General features: G+C 46.8%; 1 protein-coding gene across 1 annotated transcript in view; it reads right to left on the bottom strand.

Moving 5' to 3' along the window:
• LOC147710752 (ATPase family AAA domain-containing protein 3-A) overlaps positions 1-15,829 on the bottom strand; it is a 554,267-nt gene that overhangs the window by 86,483 nt on the left and 451,955 nt on the right. Inside the window, exon 14 of the mRNA XM_086921474.1 lies at positions 8,053-8,220. Within this exon, the coding sequence (XP_086777600.1) occupies positions 8,053-8,220 (168 nt within the window). The remainder of the gene's footprint in view (positions 1-8,052; positions 8,221-15,829) is intronic.

The following is a 15,829-nucleotide window of genomic DNA, read 5'->3' as shown; positions in this document are numbered from 1 at the left end:
TTTGTGCATAATTTGTTACCCGAATTATGCAATAAATTGAAAGACTCAGAAAGTGCGTGGGCTGTATCTACGACAGCGCAAATACTTGCGACTGCACAGTACTATGAAAATAGGGATAAAGAGGAAAAGGAGAAATCAGAGAAGAAAACGAAAGATTTAAAGACTAAAGTTCTTTTACAGCAGGCGTATCCGCCTCGCACGAATCAGACTAATATGCAACAGAATTCGTATCAAAAGACAGATTATAATCCGACCAGGCCTCAATACCAGTGGAATCAGTGTGCGTACTGTAAGAAAGAGGGTCACTATAAAAATGATTGTCAGATTTTAGCGCAAAATAATGCGGCAGCAGCTCAGAGAGGTCGTGGTGGTTTTGCACAGAATTCTAGAGGTCGGGGACGAGGTGCTATGCCTCCACAAACGAATGATCGTCCTTCTAATCACTTTGATCAACGAAATGTACAGTCAGCTCAACAGAATAGATCTCAGCAATATCTTGTTGAGGATTATTGTGAAGTTGAAGAGGGATTTCAACAAAATGGGTACTAGGACAGCCATGGACGGAGAGAGGGAGTAGTATCAGTTCCAGTGGATCAGAGTGGGCCTTATGTCGCAGTAGCAACATCAGGTGTAGTCGAACCGTTTCTGTTGGATACTGGTGCCGCAAAAAGTTCTATCATGCATGCGAAACTCCCTGGCGCACCTTTGTCTGGCTCAACAAATGTTTCCGTAGGTTTTTCAGGCGCCCCTGTGTACAACCCGATATCTGGTCCTTTGTCTATTTCTGTTGGACCGTGTCAATTGAAAGCACCCTTAATTTTGACGACAGGTTGTAATGAAAATCTGCTTGGTTTAGATTTGTTAAAACGACTATATGCGACATTGTACTGTTCTCCGGAAGGAGTACAGCTTACTTTGGGTAAAAGACTCACCTCTCCGATGTACTTGTCAATGGACGCACTCCCGCCGGAGCTACGTTCACTCCCTGATTCTCTTTGGGCGACTGGTCCCAATGATGTAGGTCTACTAGAGATTCCACCGTATGTAGTAACTTTGAAAGCGAATGTGAAATTTCCAAGAATTCCTCAATATAAAATATCGAATGAAGGTGAGCGTGCACTCTTATTGATTGTGCAAGATTTGATTACAAAAGGTGTGGTTGAAGAAACGCGAGGAAATGTTTGTAATAGTCCTGTATTGCCGATTTTGAAACGAACTGATCCTACAAAGCCTCCAGTCTATAGGTTTGTCATAGACCTTAGAGAAGTTAATAAGATTGTAATTCCGCAGTTTCCTGTAGTGCCAGACATTACTGCCTTGCTAACATTGATTCCCGCTACAGCCAATTGGTTCTCAGTCATCGACTTGAAGAATGCCTTTTTCAGCATTCCGATAGCCGAGGAAAGCAGAGATATTTTTGGCTTCTGTTTAGGAGGTCGCAGTTTCAGATTTAAACGCGCTCCACAAGGCTACTGTGAAAGTCCATCTATTTACAGTCAAGCTTTAAAAAGCCAGTTAGATTCTTTTGTCCTTCCTCCAGGTTCTGCCCTAGTACAGTACGTAGACGATCTTTTGGTGGCTGCCGATGACAAGGAAACTTGCAAGGCAGCTACAATTTCACTATTGCATCATTTGTCTAATTTGAATCATAAGGTGTCACCTTCCAAAATGCAATATTGCTGCCAAGAAGTAACCTACTTAGGTCATCTCTTGTCAAAGGAGGGAAGGAAGTTGACCCCAGAAAGAATAAAAGCAATTACGCAGATGAGTGTTCCACGCACACAGAGGGAAGTACGTGCCTTTCTAGGTATTACCTCTTACTGTAGGCAATGGATCCCAAATTTTTCACTTTTAGCAAAGCCATTGGTAGCTTTGACTGGGAAAAATGTTCCGAGTCCGGTGCCATGGTCTGATGAATGTCAAAAGAGTTTTGCTGAATTACGAAAAGCTTTGTGTTCAGCTCCTGTATTGGGCACACCTGATTACAGTAAGCCATTCACGCTCTACGTTCACGAAAGAGAAGGTTGCGCGTTGAGTGTCTTGACACAGAAGTTTGGTGATAAACAACGCCCTTGTGCGTATTTCTCATCAACATTAGATCCGGTAGCTAGAGCATTGCCTAGTTGTTTGAGGGCTACAGCGGCAGCTGCAGCTTCCATTCGACAATCTGCTGGTTTGGTGATGAACAATATGCTAGTGGTCATGGTTCCTCATGCAGTGGACACACTCATGAACCGAACGAAGACACAACACCTTACTAGTGCGAGATTATCTGGTTACGAGCTGACGTTATTAGCGAGTCATATTCAGATCAAAAGATGCAATGTATTGAACCCAGCAACATTGTTGCCGACTGATCAAGAGTCGAGTGATTCTGAGCCACATGACTGTTATTTCAAAACGGAGGAAGAGACAAAAGGTCGTATCGACTTGAGAGATACTCCTCTATCCGACCCAGATGGTACGCTGTATGTGGACGGGTCATGTTTTAAATTGGAGAATGGTGATGTGACTGCTGCCTACGCGGTAACGACTTTGAAGACGATTGTGGAGACTGCAAGAGTGAGTCAGAATTCTGCCCAAGCTGCAGAGTTAATAGCTCTTACGAGAGCGTGTGTTTTAGCTGAGGGAAAGAGAGTGAATGTGTTTACAGATAGTCAGTACGCATTTGGCGTGGCCCATAGTTTTGGCCGGTTGTGGAGAGAAAGGGGTTTCATTACGTCCCATGGGACTAAGATTCAACATGGTCAGCTAGTTAACGACTTGTTAGAATCTCTAACCTTACCGACTGAAGTTGCGATTGTGAAGTGCAGTGCTCATAAAGCAATCACGGATGATGTTGGTCGGGGAAATGCCTTTGCTGATGAAACCGCTAAACAGACAGCTAGAGACATGATGAGTAGAATGTATGTTGCTACGTCTGCAAGATGGATTGCTGAGTCTGGAATGTGTGAGGACACAATGGAAAGTGTGAAAGAGATTCAGAAAGAAGCGACTGAGGAAGAGAAACGCGTATGGAGAGAAAGTACGGGCAAATTGGACTCGAATGGATGTTGGATCGATTTGACAGAACAGCAGCGTTGGATGTTGCCTGATGCGTATGTGCTTGCAGTAGTGACGATGGCGCATGGAGTGGCGCACATAAGTTCTAAAGGGATATGTAAGATGTTAGCTCCGGTTTGGAAGAATGAGGGAATCAGTAAGTGTGCAGAGAGAGTGGTGAAAAATTGTATGGTGTGCTTGATGCATAATCCTGGCAAGGGAACTCCAACTCCAGCTGGTCATTTTGCTCCTCCTTCCTGTCCCTTTGAAGTAATACAGTTAGACTTCATTCACATGGAACGCTGCAACAATTTAAAATACGTCCTGGTGGTAGTTTGTGCTTTTTCCAGGTGGATAGAAGCATACCCACTAAAGGACAACACTGCTTTATCAACTGCCAAAATTCTTCTCAAAGAATTTTTCCCTAGGTATGGAATGCCACGGATTGTATGGTCAGATAACGGAAGTGAGTTTATAGGGAAAGTTATGCAGAGTGTGTGTGCTGGTCTAGGATTGAAACAAAAATTTCATAGTGCGAACCATCCCCAGTCTGCTGGTTTAGTCGAGGGTTACAATGGCACCCTCAAGCTTAAAATAGCCAAAATTCAAGCATCCACAGGTTTGGCTTGGCCAGACGCACTTCCTTTGGCCTTGTTATCAACGAGAGCAACAGTGCATTCTAGAATAGGGCTTTCTCCATATGAGATTGTATTTGGCCGCCCGGCAAATGTCTGGGGTGTGCCAAGGCCTAAACAATTCTGCTCCATTGAATATCCTATGTTGATAGACTACCTTTATGACTTGACTGCTAAATTAAGTCTTATTCATCAACAGGTTTTTGATGCTTTGCCAAAGCCTCCGGAGAGTCCAGGGCATCAACTGAAACCGGGTGACTTCATAGTGGTCCGGAACTTCGCGAGGACAAAGAATCTTCAGCCTCGCTACATCGGCCCCTTCCAAATCCTGCTGGCAACGAGGACAGCTGTACGTGTTGCTGGCCGGAAGAACTGGATCCACGCTTCTCACGTAAAGCGTGTTCCACTGCCGCTGCCCTACGACGACTGGGTGAAGAAGGGAATTGGTGCCTCCGAATCTGAAATAACTCCAAAATTTGTCACTTTCAGCGATGCCGATTTGATTTCTGACACTTTGAAACGTGACTCTCCTCTTGAAAAGACTACTTTGAACATTGAACATTTGTCTCCAGCATCAGAAGAAACTTTGCCATCTGCGAACGTAAACTCTGCAACAGCTGCTAGTGATACACTATTTTCCGATCAAACAGTACCAGCAAGGAAAAGATACAACCTTAGAAGCCATAAAACGAACTAATAAAGCAGGCAACTGCATATTGTGATTTTGATATTTATATACATTGGACTTTTTTTGCTTTTCAGCCAGGAAGTTTGCTATTGTTTATTGTTTTTAATAAATTGCCTTGCCGTCTGGGTAGCCGTAGGGTCGTGGCTGTGTGCCTAGTTTGAATTTGCAGGGGTCTGACACAAGGTCGATCTTTCTGTTAGTACTGGGAACTCCCAGGGCTGACAGAGGCATTTTCATCTACGTACACATCATCAGTGGTCGCGAGCGGATTGTAGAAGATGGAACTTCCTGCGCTGCAACGAGAAAATGTGATTTACGTTCGCAGAAACAGACTAAATAGAATTCTTCATAGCAAATGTTTCTTGATGCAATGTGCCATTACATTTTTGATTGTTTTAGCAACATTGGTGGGTGGAATTGTCTTAAGCATAAATTTGATTTTTGTGCCAGTTTCTACAGTGCCTCCCCTTGATCCAGCTATTTCCACTGTTTCTTCTATACACTCTTTTCACTCGTTTCCGGAACATGAGCAAGCTCGACGCTCAGAATTCATTAATAATACTTTTGTACAGCTCTTGCACCAACACCAACTGGTAGTTAACACGACAGACTGTTGGGTGTGTGGCTTGATACCTCACACTATGGATAAAGGTATTCCCTATCTGGTTTTGCCTTTCAGCTACAATGGATCATTTCAGGCCCTTCAAACCATCTTTGCTTATGCCCTTGAAACCTATCCTCCACGTCCACCACGCTCCACTAAATATAACTCTGCCAACAAAGCTTTAGTCCAGGGAATTATTGACATGATCAAAGACGTCAATAATACTCCATCTTACCCTAGAGACGAATTGCGAGTATATTTAAGTTGGAATACTTCAGAGTATCGCCTTAGTTTAGGAGAAAGCAAGCGTAAAAGCTCAACTCCAATCTGGGTCGTACCTCACCGAGGTCAGGTCTGTTTGCAAGGTAATGGGAGAAATCCGAGAGCTCAGCTAGGGAGGAGTGAGTGCGTAGAGACTTATGTGTTTCCGGCTAACTCTTCCCCTGCCTTCCTTACTGCCAGGGGTACCTACTTCATCTGTCGAGACAGAGCTTATACATGGTTGCCTACTGACTTTTCAGGTTCATGTTATATTGCTCGATTGTTGCCTCCGACATACACTGCTTCACCGGATTACCACAGAATAAGAGTAGCTAGAGGTGTTTTCAGTAAGGAAGATACCGCTGGTCAGGAAGCTGGAGACTTCTTCAAAGGCTTCCTTCCGTTCTGGGGGCCTATGGCCAATAGTAGAAACATACGTCAGCTAACACGGGTAGTTGAATCTACTATTACCGAAACTGCTGGTGCCCTTAGCAATCTGACAGCTGAGCTTCAGGCGGATAGGCTCATGACATTGCAGAACCGTATGGTTCTAGATGTTATACTTGCAGATCGAGGTGGGGTATGCAGAATGATCCAATCGAGCTGCTGTGTCTTTATTCCTAATAATGCTCCAACAGTTTACGAGGCGATCTCTAAGTTGCACAAGATTTCGGACTCCATACATGTAGATGAGGGAAACTGGTCCTTTATGGAGTGGGTTTGGACTCTGATCTCAGCGTGGGGATGGAAGGTTCTGGTGGTCATTGGTGTCATCTTAATATTCCTATTCTCATGTTGTCTGATTATCCAGTGTGGTCCTGCTCTGTGTAGTCTTTGTGCTACAACCTGTTTTAGGAAACCACCTGCATTTGGAGAAAAGACACGAGAAAGGATGATGATACAACAACATGTCACTGACCTGATGAGCATAGAACTAGATTCAGACATAGATTGAGTAATTGCCTATGTAAGGGCAAAAGGAGGGTCTGAGGTTCCGTGACGGTTCCGTGACAATTTGAACCCGTGTTTTCAAGTTTGTCGGAAATACATAAAAATGGTATCAGTGAACCGCAAATGATCCATTTAGTATATCCTAGTGTTTTCGCCACGCTACAAGTAAGAGCACTCCTGTTATGAACACATTTCTGATCTACCCATGGCATCCATCTTAGATCGTGGCCGCCATTTTGTGGTTCCTTGCCCTCACATATGCAATAGCCTCTGATCATTTCATTCACTTCACTTTGATTAAGGACACGTAGCCTTAGCCGGAGATTCACCTCTTACATGACACGTGCACCTTAAACCAGATCACGCTGAAGCTGCATGACTCGACAAAGGTTGCCTCCTCTGCCCGAGGCCAGCCCACCTGAACTGGTTTTCCTGTCCATTGTACCTGATCATGATTAGGCGGCCGAAGCCGGTAGCCTTGCCCATTTACAACCTACAAACATCTCTTATCCCGCTTTTCTATCTTCTGCATCTGGCTCTGCTCCTTTCCTTCTGGGCTTTTATTAGGGGGAGGTAACGAACTTTATGATGAGGCGGTCCGGGTCTTGAATGCAATATTGACAAGGGATTGTGATGGACTGGTGGGAACCCCTCTTCGTGATGTTTGGTATCAGATATTATCGACAGTTCCTGTGTAACGCCAAATATTTATTGTTTAGAGACACAAAAGGTTTGGAATGTACCGACATGTGAAATATTTGCCTAGAGCACAATTTTTGGTATATAAGGAGCAACCCTCAATGTACAAATCGAACAGTCTCCTGAATTCTGCCCGTGTGTAGATTCTGTGACCTCTGTGTCCCTGCAGTAATAAACCTTTGGTCTTTGACGCCACCATCGAGAAGCCCGTGTTTCTGTTCATTTGTGCACCAAGGCAGGTGGGACTCCGGGGTCTTTGGGTGTTGTACCCTGACACCTCTGGACGGAACCAAAAAGTCCAGAACTCCACACCTCTGAGTCTTCCGAAGCGCGCTGAGGGAGAAGAAGCAGGAATGGCAAAGAAGAGTATTTCCCGATGAAGGGATAGAGAAGATCGAGTGCCGGGAAAGTAGAGTCCCGAAGAACACTTCTGAACCCAATGGTGGAAAAAACACAATTCAACAATGGAGCCAATGCCCATGTGCATTGCCAGCTAAGGACGGTTTTATTTTACCTTGTGACTCGTAAGGCTTCTTTGAACAAAAACAAGCTGTGAACATCCAAGCTCAACACTAGATGGAAGGAGTATGCAGAGCATGTGTATCTACAGCCACACATGCTCTGAACATAGAGTTCCAAACACAGACACTGCCAAGTACTACTCAGTTGCCCAAGACTAAACCTTAAAAAAATCTAATGCACAGCAGAGCAAATAAAGTGTTAGTGGTCCCATTATTAGCTGTTGCCCAAGCAAGTACATTTCAGTGAGATTCAAGACGAACAGCAGGGTGCAGGCCCGAAATCACTGCTTCTCATAAGTAACAAAACATCAGCATGAAAACAACCTAGACTGTTAATATCAAGTCTAAGGTAAGCTAACGAAGGTACCCTCTATTCCACCAGTTACAGGCGGCTGATGTGGCAGAGCACAAAGACCTCTTTAAAAGTTCTTCAGGATCAGACTAAAGAACGCTGCAGTTCAGTAAGAGACATCCCCAGGTACACACCCTCATTAGGCATTCTAGTTCTTACAACAAGAAGCCCTTCATCTCACTACACAGAAAAACCCTTATTTACTTACAAAAATTTAAAGTTAATGCACCATTTCTCAAAACAAGCAACCACCCTCTTTCACTGGGAAAATATTTTGGAGGTTCCAAGCAAGCACTTACTGTTTTCCCTCCGTGGCTGGCTTGAGCACATACTTGTCGAAGTAGAGCCTGACTAGTCGCTCCCGCTCAGGCAACTGTGGGAGAGCAAAGTTCACAATTTCGTCGATTCGGTCATTGATGGCCCAGTCAAATTGTTCAGGTTGGTTACTGGCTAAGACAAGCATAAACCTAGCAAGGATACAAAAAATAACAAAGTTAAAAGTGTGTGTAATGCAACATTTGGCAAATATACACATGCAGGTGTTTACACAGAGAAATAGTTCTTGCAGTGCTTTGATAAAACCATAATTCCCATAAGCCTGCTGTATAATCGTAATGCTCCAGTTCGGTTGTTGTAGTTGAAAGGGGGCGAGGCAGTGGACTGACTTAATCTTAAAAAGCTGATGGGTAGTTAATTTTCCAGAGAAGACACATGGGAGGATCAAAACAAATAAGTGTTTTATGAGCTTCTGTTCCCTTGGAGGCATGATCTTTAAACAGACGCCCCTGACCGTGACATCTAATAAGCAAAGATTCTGCTACATGGAACGTATTCTAACTCCCACCCATCTAACAGTATAGTCTTGTGCTTGAGAGAGAGCTATCGTCATTATACAACCCAGTAAAGGGCCATGCTGATGGAAGAAAGTAATTTAAGCTTTGAAAACTGAAGTGCCAAATGTCCTACTTTGAATATTGTCAGACTAAAATAAGCCTGTTTCGTTACCCATCACGGATACATTTATATCATTTAGTAAAGCAAAAAAACAAGCTGTGGAACAAAACTACTTCCTTGCAGCTTTGTAGTAAAACATTTACGCATTACTGAAGCTGGTGAACTTAAAAATTATATTCAGGGAGAAGAATTTTAAAGTAGGTGTAGTAAAAAGCAGCACACAGTACTGACTACAAAGGTGCAGGTACAGAATCTTCCAAATGAAGCAAGAAGGCAGCGAATCAGAAGAGACAACCCCACAATTTCTTGTCCAATAACCATAAACTGCAGAAGTTCAACTAGGCTGGCTCTGAAAGGGGTACACATATCCCTATAGAAACCTACAGAGGGATGAGAGAATCAAGGGGTCAGTTCAAAGAGATGCCCCGAATTCAAAAACCGCTCTAACCCTAAAGGAAAATAAGGGTGGCACTCAATAGCAAGCCGAGAGGTCTAGCCAAACATTCTCTACTATTTTTTTTTTAACATATTTTTATTGATTTCAAATTTCCGTGTGCAATCCTGTAAAATGTTCCCGTAAAGTTCACGACATGTCATAAATGTATACAGTGTTATACATCAACAATAAAGTACATATCCGTGGTCCATGACATGTAATCATATAGAAGGAACACCCCTGAACATACCCTCCCCCCACCCCATAGAACTGTGGTCACTTTACAAAGAGCGTCATCCGCATCAGTACATTTGCACCCTGTCCACCATTCAGTTAATATACATATATGCATCGCACAACTACATGTTTCCATAAATATCCAGGTATGGGCAATTTGCAGTATCTATTACACATACATGGCAAACGTCAAATTAACACATCAGGCTCCCCTGACTTGAACGCTTCTAACATAGTCTCCCATTCCAAGGCTATCGGTAGTTTACGCAACCCCCTTGCCTCCTCTCTACGTAGTGCTGCACCTTCTGCACTACCCCATTTTACCATTTCAGTGTGCCAACTGTATATCTCAGGGCGCTTGCTGGATTTCCACCGCATTGTGATGTTCCTACGAGCCAGGAGTAGCACCAGGACGATGAATCGAAATTGTACCTTATGTTTAGACCTGTGCTTGTGCAATCCTAGCATGCATTCCTCCACTGTATCATGCAGCCGAAGGTGCGTCGCTGTTTCCGTGACCTCTCTAACCCGAACCCAATAGCCTAACAAGTTGGGGCATGTCCACAGCATAGTAACCCCGCTCCCGGGGCGCGACTACTCGGGCATGAGTGTTGTGTCTGGGGGAACATTTTATCCAGCCGGTCAGGAGCCAGATAGGCGCGGTGCAGAATCATAGTTTGAATGAACTTTAATCTAGAGTTTCGGGACACCTTTTTGGGGTGTTCCAAAATCTTCGCCCATTTGGTATCAGATACTACCTATCTCTTCCGTCCATGTAACCCGTAGTGGATCCAGGCGTAGCCTGGTGTGGGCACTGATCCCGTGATATATCCAGCGGACCAGGTGTCGTCCTCTCCCCATATAATGCACCATCTTTACTAGCTCATTTTGGTCTGGCTCTTGGCCCTGTGGTGCACAATGCCTCTTAATGTAGTGCAGCAGAGCAGTGTGGGTTAAAAATAAACGCTGTGGGGCGCCTGTCTCATGTACGAACGTGTCATGGTCCATTAGGAGCTCATGGCCAAAGAGGTCTGCAACTGTAGTGACACCAGACTCTGCCCAGGGTGCTAAAGTGTATTTCGTGAGGGTACCAGCGGCAAGCGGGATGCCCAGCAGAGGTATGTTGCCAGCGTACGTGGAAGGCGCTTTGGCGTATTTGAGCGCCGCTTTCCAGCATGTCAATGCAGTGGTTAGCAGTGTTGGTAAGTCTTCGCGTTTTGCAGCTTGGCAACAGTAGAGTGTGTAGAGCGCCATGCTCTAGATCAGTGCTAGTGAAACCTATTTCATGGAGATTAGGTCCAGCCGTCCAGTATGACAGCCACTGTAATTGGCAAGCGTAGTAGTACGCCCTGAAGTCTGGGACTCCCAGCCCTCCCATGTTAGTGCCTACCTGTAATTTCCTCAAGCTAATTCGCCGTCTTCCGTTACCCCAGATTAAGTCTATCAGTAACGTGTTCAGCGTTTGAAAGGTGGAGAGTGGGATTAGTAGAGGCAAATTCGTAAAGTAATATGGTAGGCGCGGTAGAACTACCATCTTTGCTATTGCTGTTCTACCCATAACGGATAATGGCAGTGAAGTCCAGAAACCAATACTGGATCTCAGGGACCTTATTGTTCTGCTGAGATTGCCATCCAACAGATCGGCGTGTGTTCTATACACCTGAATGTCCAGGTATTTAAATGTAGTGGGGGCAACCAGTAGTGGGTTGTCCCTAAATTCCACCTCTGTGGCATCAGTATGATCCGTAAAGAAAAAGGCGTGTGATTTGGCGATGTTCACGGCCAGGTCGGATATGGTCTCAAACGTTCGAAACAAGTCACATATTGGGGCTAAGGACAGACGGAGGTCGCGCAGATAGATAATTATATCATCCGCATAGGCTGAAAAAAGGTGGGTGGTGTGTCTGAGCGGTATTCCCATGTCCGGGAAGCTTTGCCTCATTGCAGTCACCAGTGGTTCCAGTGCTAAAATAAAAATCAGAGGCGATAATGGACATCCCTGCCGTGTCCCTCGGTGAATCTTATATTCCCCGGAAATGTGTCTGCCCGTCCTTGCTCGTGCCGTTGGTTCTGTGTAAAGCAGTCGTAACCATGTAGATAGCTTTCAGGCACCCCAAAACAAGACAGTGCCCGAAACATATAATCCCAGTGGATCGAATCGAACGCCTGTTTGAGGTCTAGAGAGAGACACCCTGCGTGAGGGAAGTGCTGTGGCACCTCCGACATCAAGTGGTGTAATTTCCTAATATTCAGGGATGTGCTCCGCGCTGGTACGAACCCCGTCTGATCTATATGTATCAGGTGTGTTAAGTGGAGTTGTATTCTATTAGCCAGTACCTTACTCAGTGTTTTGTATTCAGTTGGTAAAAGCAATAGTGGCCTATAATTAGCCATATATGTATGGTCCCTGCCTGGTTTAGGCAGCGAGATGACCAGGGCCTGTGCGGAAGTGAGAGGTAGCGCACCCTCCTCCCAGATTGTCTTATACAATTCCGTCAATTTGGGTACCAGTGTTTCGGCGTACGTAGTGTAGAATTCGATGGGCAAGCCATCCATACCAGGGGTCTTGTTACGAGGGAGGCCCTTCATAGCAATCTTGATTTCTTGTGATGTTATGGGCCCTGAAAGGTCTTTTTGTGCAGGGGCCGATAGTGTGGGGAAGTTCAAGGTGGAAAGGAAAGCGTCTATACGCTCGGGGGGTACCTCCACGGGTTTGTCATATAAAGCAGCATAATATGTTCTGAAGGCCTCATTAATCTCTCCCTGTGTATAGACTCTTGTGTTATCCGCCTTCTTGATTTCGTTAATTACAATTGTGGGAGGAGCATCCCGGAGTAGCCTAGCCAGCAAGGTACCCGCTTTATCTGCGTCTACATGTGTTCTTCTTGTGTATTCCTCGTAATCTATAGTTCTGAGAGACTAACAGTTCAGAGTGTTTAATTCTCACTTCCTGGAGCGCCTCAGAATGGGTGCCGTCAGTCGCCGCCAACTGTTCTAGGCTGCCCATTCGTGTTTCAGTGTCTATCAGTGACTTATGCAACTCATGTCTTGCACCCACTGTCGCACTAATTGCCCTACCCCGCAACACCTCCTTGAATGCATCCCATTCTATCAACCTGCTGGACGCTGTGCCGCTGTTTTTGGCGAAGTATCGTTCCATTGTGTGTAGTTCTGCGCGAAACACCATGTCCTCCATTAGCTGTGGCCAGAGGCGCCACGTGGCGACTGGTGTAGGCACCCTGCCCCATGTGATATGGATCTCCAGTGGGTTATGGTCGGAGAATGTTTTGGGGAGGTATGTAGGTCGAAGTACCTGTACTGCAATATCATCTGAACATAGAACCCTATCTATTCTTGTGTGCAAGGCGTGTACCGCAGAGTAAAATGAGTATTCTCGGAGGCCTTGGTTCCTCATCCTCCATACGTCACATAGTCTCCATCCCATCATCCAGCGAACTAGTGCCTCAGTTTGCTTAAATACTCCAGCTCCAAGCAGTGGCGGATGTGACCTATCTAATGCGACATCCACCACCGCATTGCTGTCCCCACCAATTATCCAAGGGCATGTGTCCCATCCCGCAAGCGTTCCGCTAAGAAGGTCCCAGTATTTGTCTTGGTCGAAATTAGGGGCGTATATGGATCCCAGCACCACCAGTTGGCCGTCCAGTGTTCCCCGTATAAAAACATACCTGCTCTCCTTATCGATTTTCTGATCCTGTGCTACAAAGGGCACCCCATGACGCACCCAGATCGTAGATCCTCTGGCGTAGCCTGAGTAAGAGGTGGAGAAAATCTGCCCCCTCCATTTCTTTCTGAGTTTTGCTACCTTGCTGGCTATCATGTGTGATTCCTGTAAACAGGCTATCTGTGCCTTATGTCTAATCAGTAGCGCACGTATCGTTTATGTGTGGTGCCCATACCGCGAACATTCCAGGTGATTATGTTATAGCCGCCTTGTACATGCATTGTGACCATCTGTACATTTTAAAGGGCGCAACAGTAGTGCCTGTTGAAACATCTAGAGTGACATCTGCGTTAAGAAAGTGACCAACCCTCCCCCCAACAACCCCAATACACGGTCTGGGACCGGAACCATACCAGACCACAACGTAACAGTGCAACAAGCAAAGCAAAAATCGCAAACCAAGGGCCTTCGCCATATGGGGGGCGGCTACTACACCTCGCATGCGTATGTGTATCATTCTGATGGAAAACTTCAAAGTTACAACGGTACCCGAGCCCAATAATTACATTCTTGCAACCAGTATATCAATAGTGCATGGTAAAAGTCAACAGCGTACTTTAGTTAAGTTTTCAAAAACATAGCACAGTGTATACTTGCGTGAGTGCATTAGCCAAATAAGTCTGTAATCAGTTGAGGTGTAGCCGAAGGGAACAGGGCCACACTGCCCTCAGAGTCCAACCCGCAAGATGATTCTTCTTCTGTGGAGGATTTAGTCTCATTACCAGCTCGTGGGCCGTTAGTGAAGGCAGCAGTCGCGATGATCGCCTGGTGTTTGGATTGTTGCAGCCGCTGCGACGGAGTTCGCTTGGTCAGGATTGTCCTTTTGCTGTGTCCACTCTTACGACCCTTTGATGCAGTCTGCTGAGATCTTTTGGTGAGGTCCTGGCGGTTAGTGGCGTCTGCAGAGGCTGTCAGCTCCATCACTTCGATCCAATCCTCCACGTCCCCGGGGCTCTCAAAGAAGTAGGCCTTCTGTTCATGTAGGATCTTCAGGCGTGCCGGGAACAAGAGAGCATATTGGATATTCAAGTCCCGCAACCTTCGCTTCACATCCAGGAATGAGGAGTGTTGGCGTTGCACCATTACTGTGTAGTCCAGGTACAGGGAGACTCTTGTGTTTTCAAAGGTAATCGGCGCCTTCTCTCTGGCTTTCCTCACGAGTGCATCCCTATCTCTGAAATTGAGCACGGGGCACCTGGTTTCGGTCTGCCAGTAGGTATGCGGTGCGCCCTCTCGATGCAATATTGTGAGGAGAGTCCTTCCAGCATTACGTGATCCCTAAACCACTGCTCCATATAGCCCGTTGCGTCAGTCCCCTCACTTCTCTCCGGCAGGCCGATCCCTCTAATGTTATTGCGTCTCGCTCTCCCTTCCGCATCCTCCACCCAGTCCATTAAGGTCGCTACCTGCGTTTGGAGAAGTTTCACATCGGCTGCTGTTTGTTTCTGCTGTGGGAGTACCTCCGCCAGAGTCGTGGCATGGTCTTTCACTGTATCGGCTACTTTCGTGTGATCTGCCCTCAGCAGGGTTAATCCAGTGGTTAGGGTACCCATCTGCGACTCAATGGCCTTCCTGGAGTCACGCACTTCCTGCAGGATAAGGTACAGTTTGTCTGCCTGTGCAGGCACCACCGTGGGGGGAATACAGTCCTGTTCCGGCGAGATTTCCACTTTATCAGCCGTGTCCTGTGTGGAGCCCACTACCAGCTGTCCCTGCTGTTTCAATCTGTTGCGTCCCATATCGCCGGGATACCGCTGCCTTTCGTCGTAGATTAGCAAGGCTACAGGGTTAATGTGGGAGCGGCGCACACCCGGGCCGTCCGTGGACACCAGTCGGGCTAAAGCCACCACAAGCAAGTGGTATCTCCGTCAAGTCCCTCACCGGGCTCGGTCCAACCCGGGCAGGCACCACCTCAATAGCGGGGGGGGGGGGGGGGGGGGGGGGAGTACCTCCCTTGTGTCGCAGAAAGTAGTATCGCCGGATGCTGCAACTCTCTCCGTGGTCCGCACAAGGGGAGGGGGGGAATGGTGTGGCTCCAGGCAACTGGCAACTGTACCCAGGGGAGAAAGGTAGACCACTAATGAGCCTCAGATATACCTCCGTGTCCCCCTTGGCAGTGACAATGGGGTGTCCGCGGTCTTCACACCGATTATCCCAGAAAGGTACACCCTTCGTGTCAGCGTATCCCCAGGTAGTAATATATCCCTGGTCACTGCTCCACAGTGTCGACGGTCAGGGCCCACGCAGTTTGCCCTAGTCCTCCATGCACCATCTTCTGGCCGTCAATAATTATGCCTCCAATCGCGAGCACTCGCCTCCTATAATGCGTATTCTCCAGAGAGCAGACTGGGGTATCTGGCCTCGATCACGAACCCGGGTAGGTACAGCTGGCCCAATTGCAAATGGCCGACACCTCCGGGGGTCTGCTCGCCCGGCCTCGGATCCGGCGTGTATCTAGGCTTCTCCCGTCACAACAGGTTATCAGGGCACTGCTCCGCCCCCCACCACCCGCACCGTATTGTCACAAGTGGCACCGGGGGGTTCTCCACTCTGCGTTGTGTGCGATGTCTAGCGGGGCACAGCGCCGGAGAGAGGCAGGCCTCACTGTATCCCCGAGCTTGCGTAGATACGAGCCCCGGCGTACCACCGCAGTCCGCCTCTCACCTGCCAACGGAACTGCGAGCGGATTTTCAGCGAGTCCGTA

The sequence above is a fragment of the Lissotriton vulgaris genome, chromosome 5, assembly GCF_964263255.1.
Source record: "Lissotriton vulgaris chromosome 5, aLisVul1.2, whole genome shotgun sequence".
Classification (NCBI taxonomy): Eukaryota; Metazoa; Chordata; class Amphibia; order Caudata; family Salamandridae; genus Lissotriton; species Lissotriton vulgaris.
Note: the sequence above shows the minus strand (reverse complement) of the source record. Positions and strands in the feature narration are given on the sequence as shown.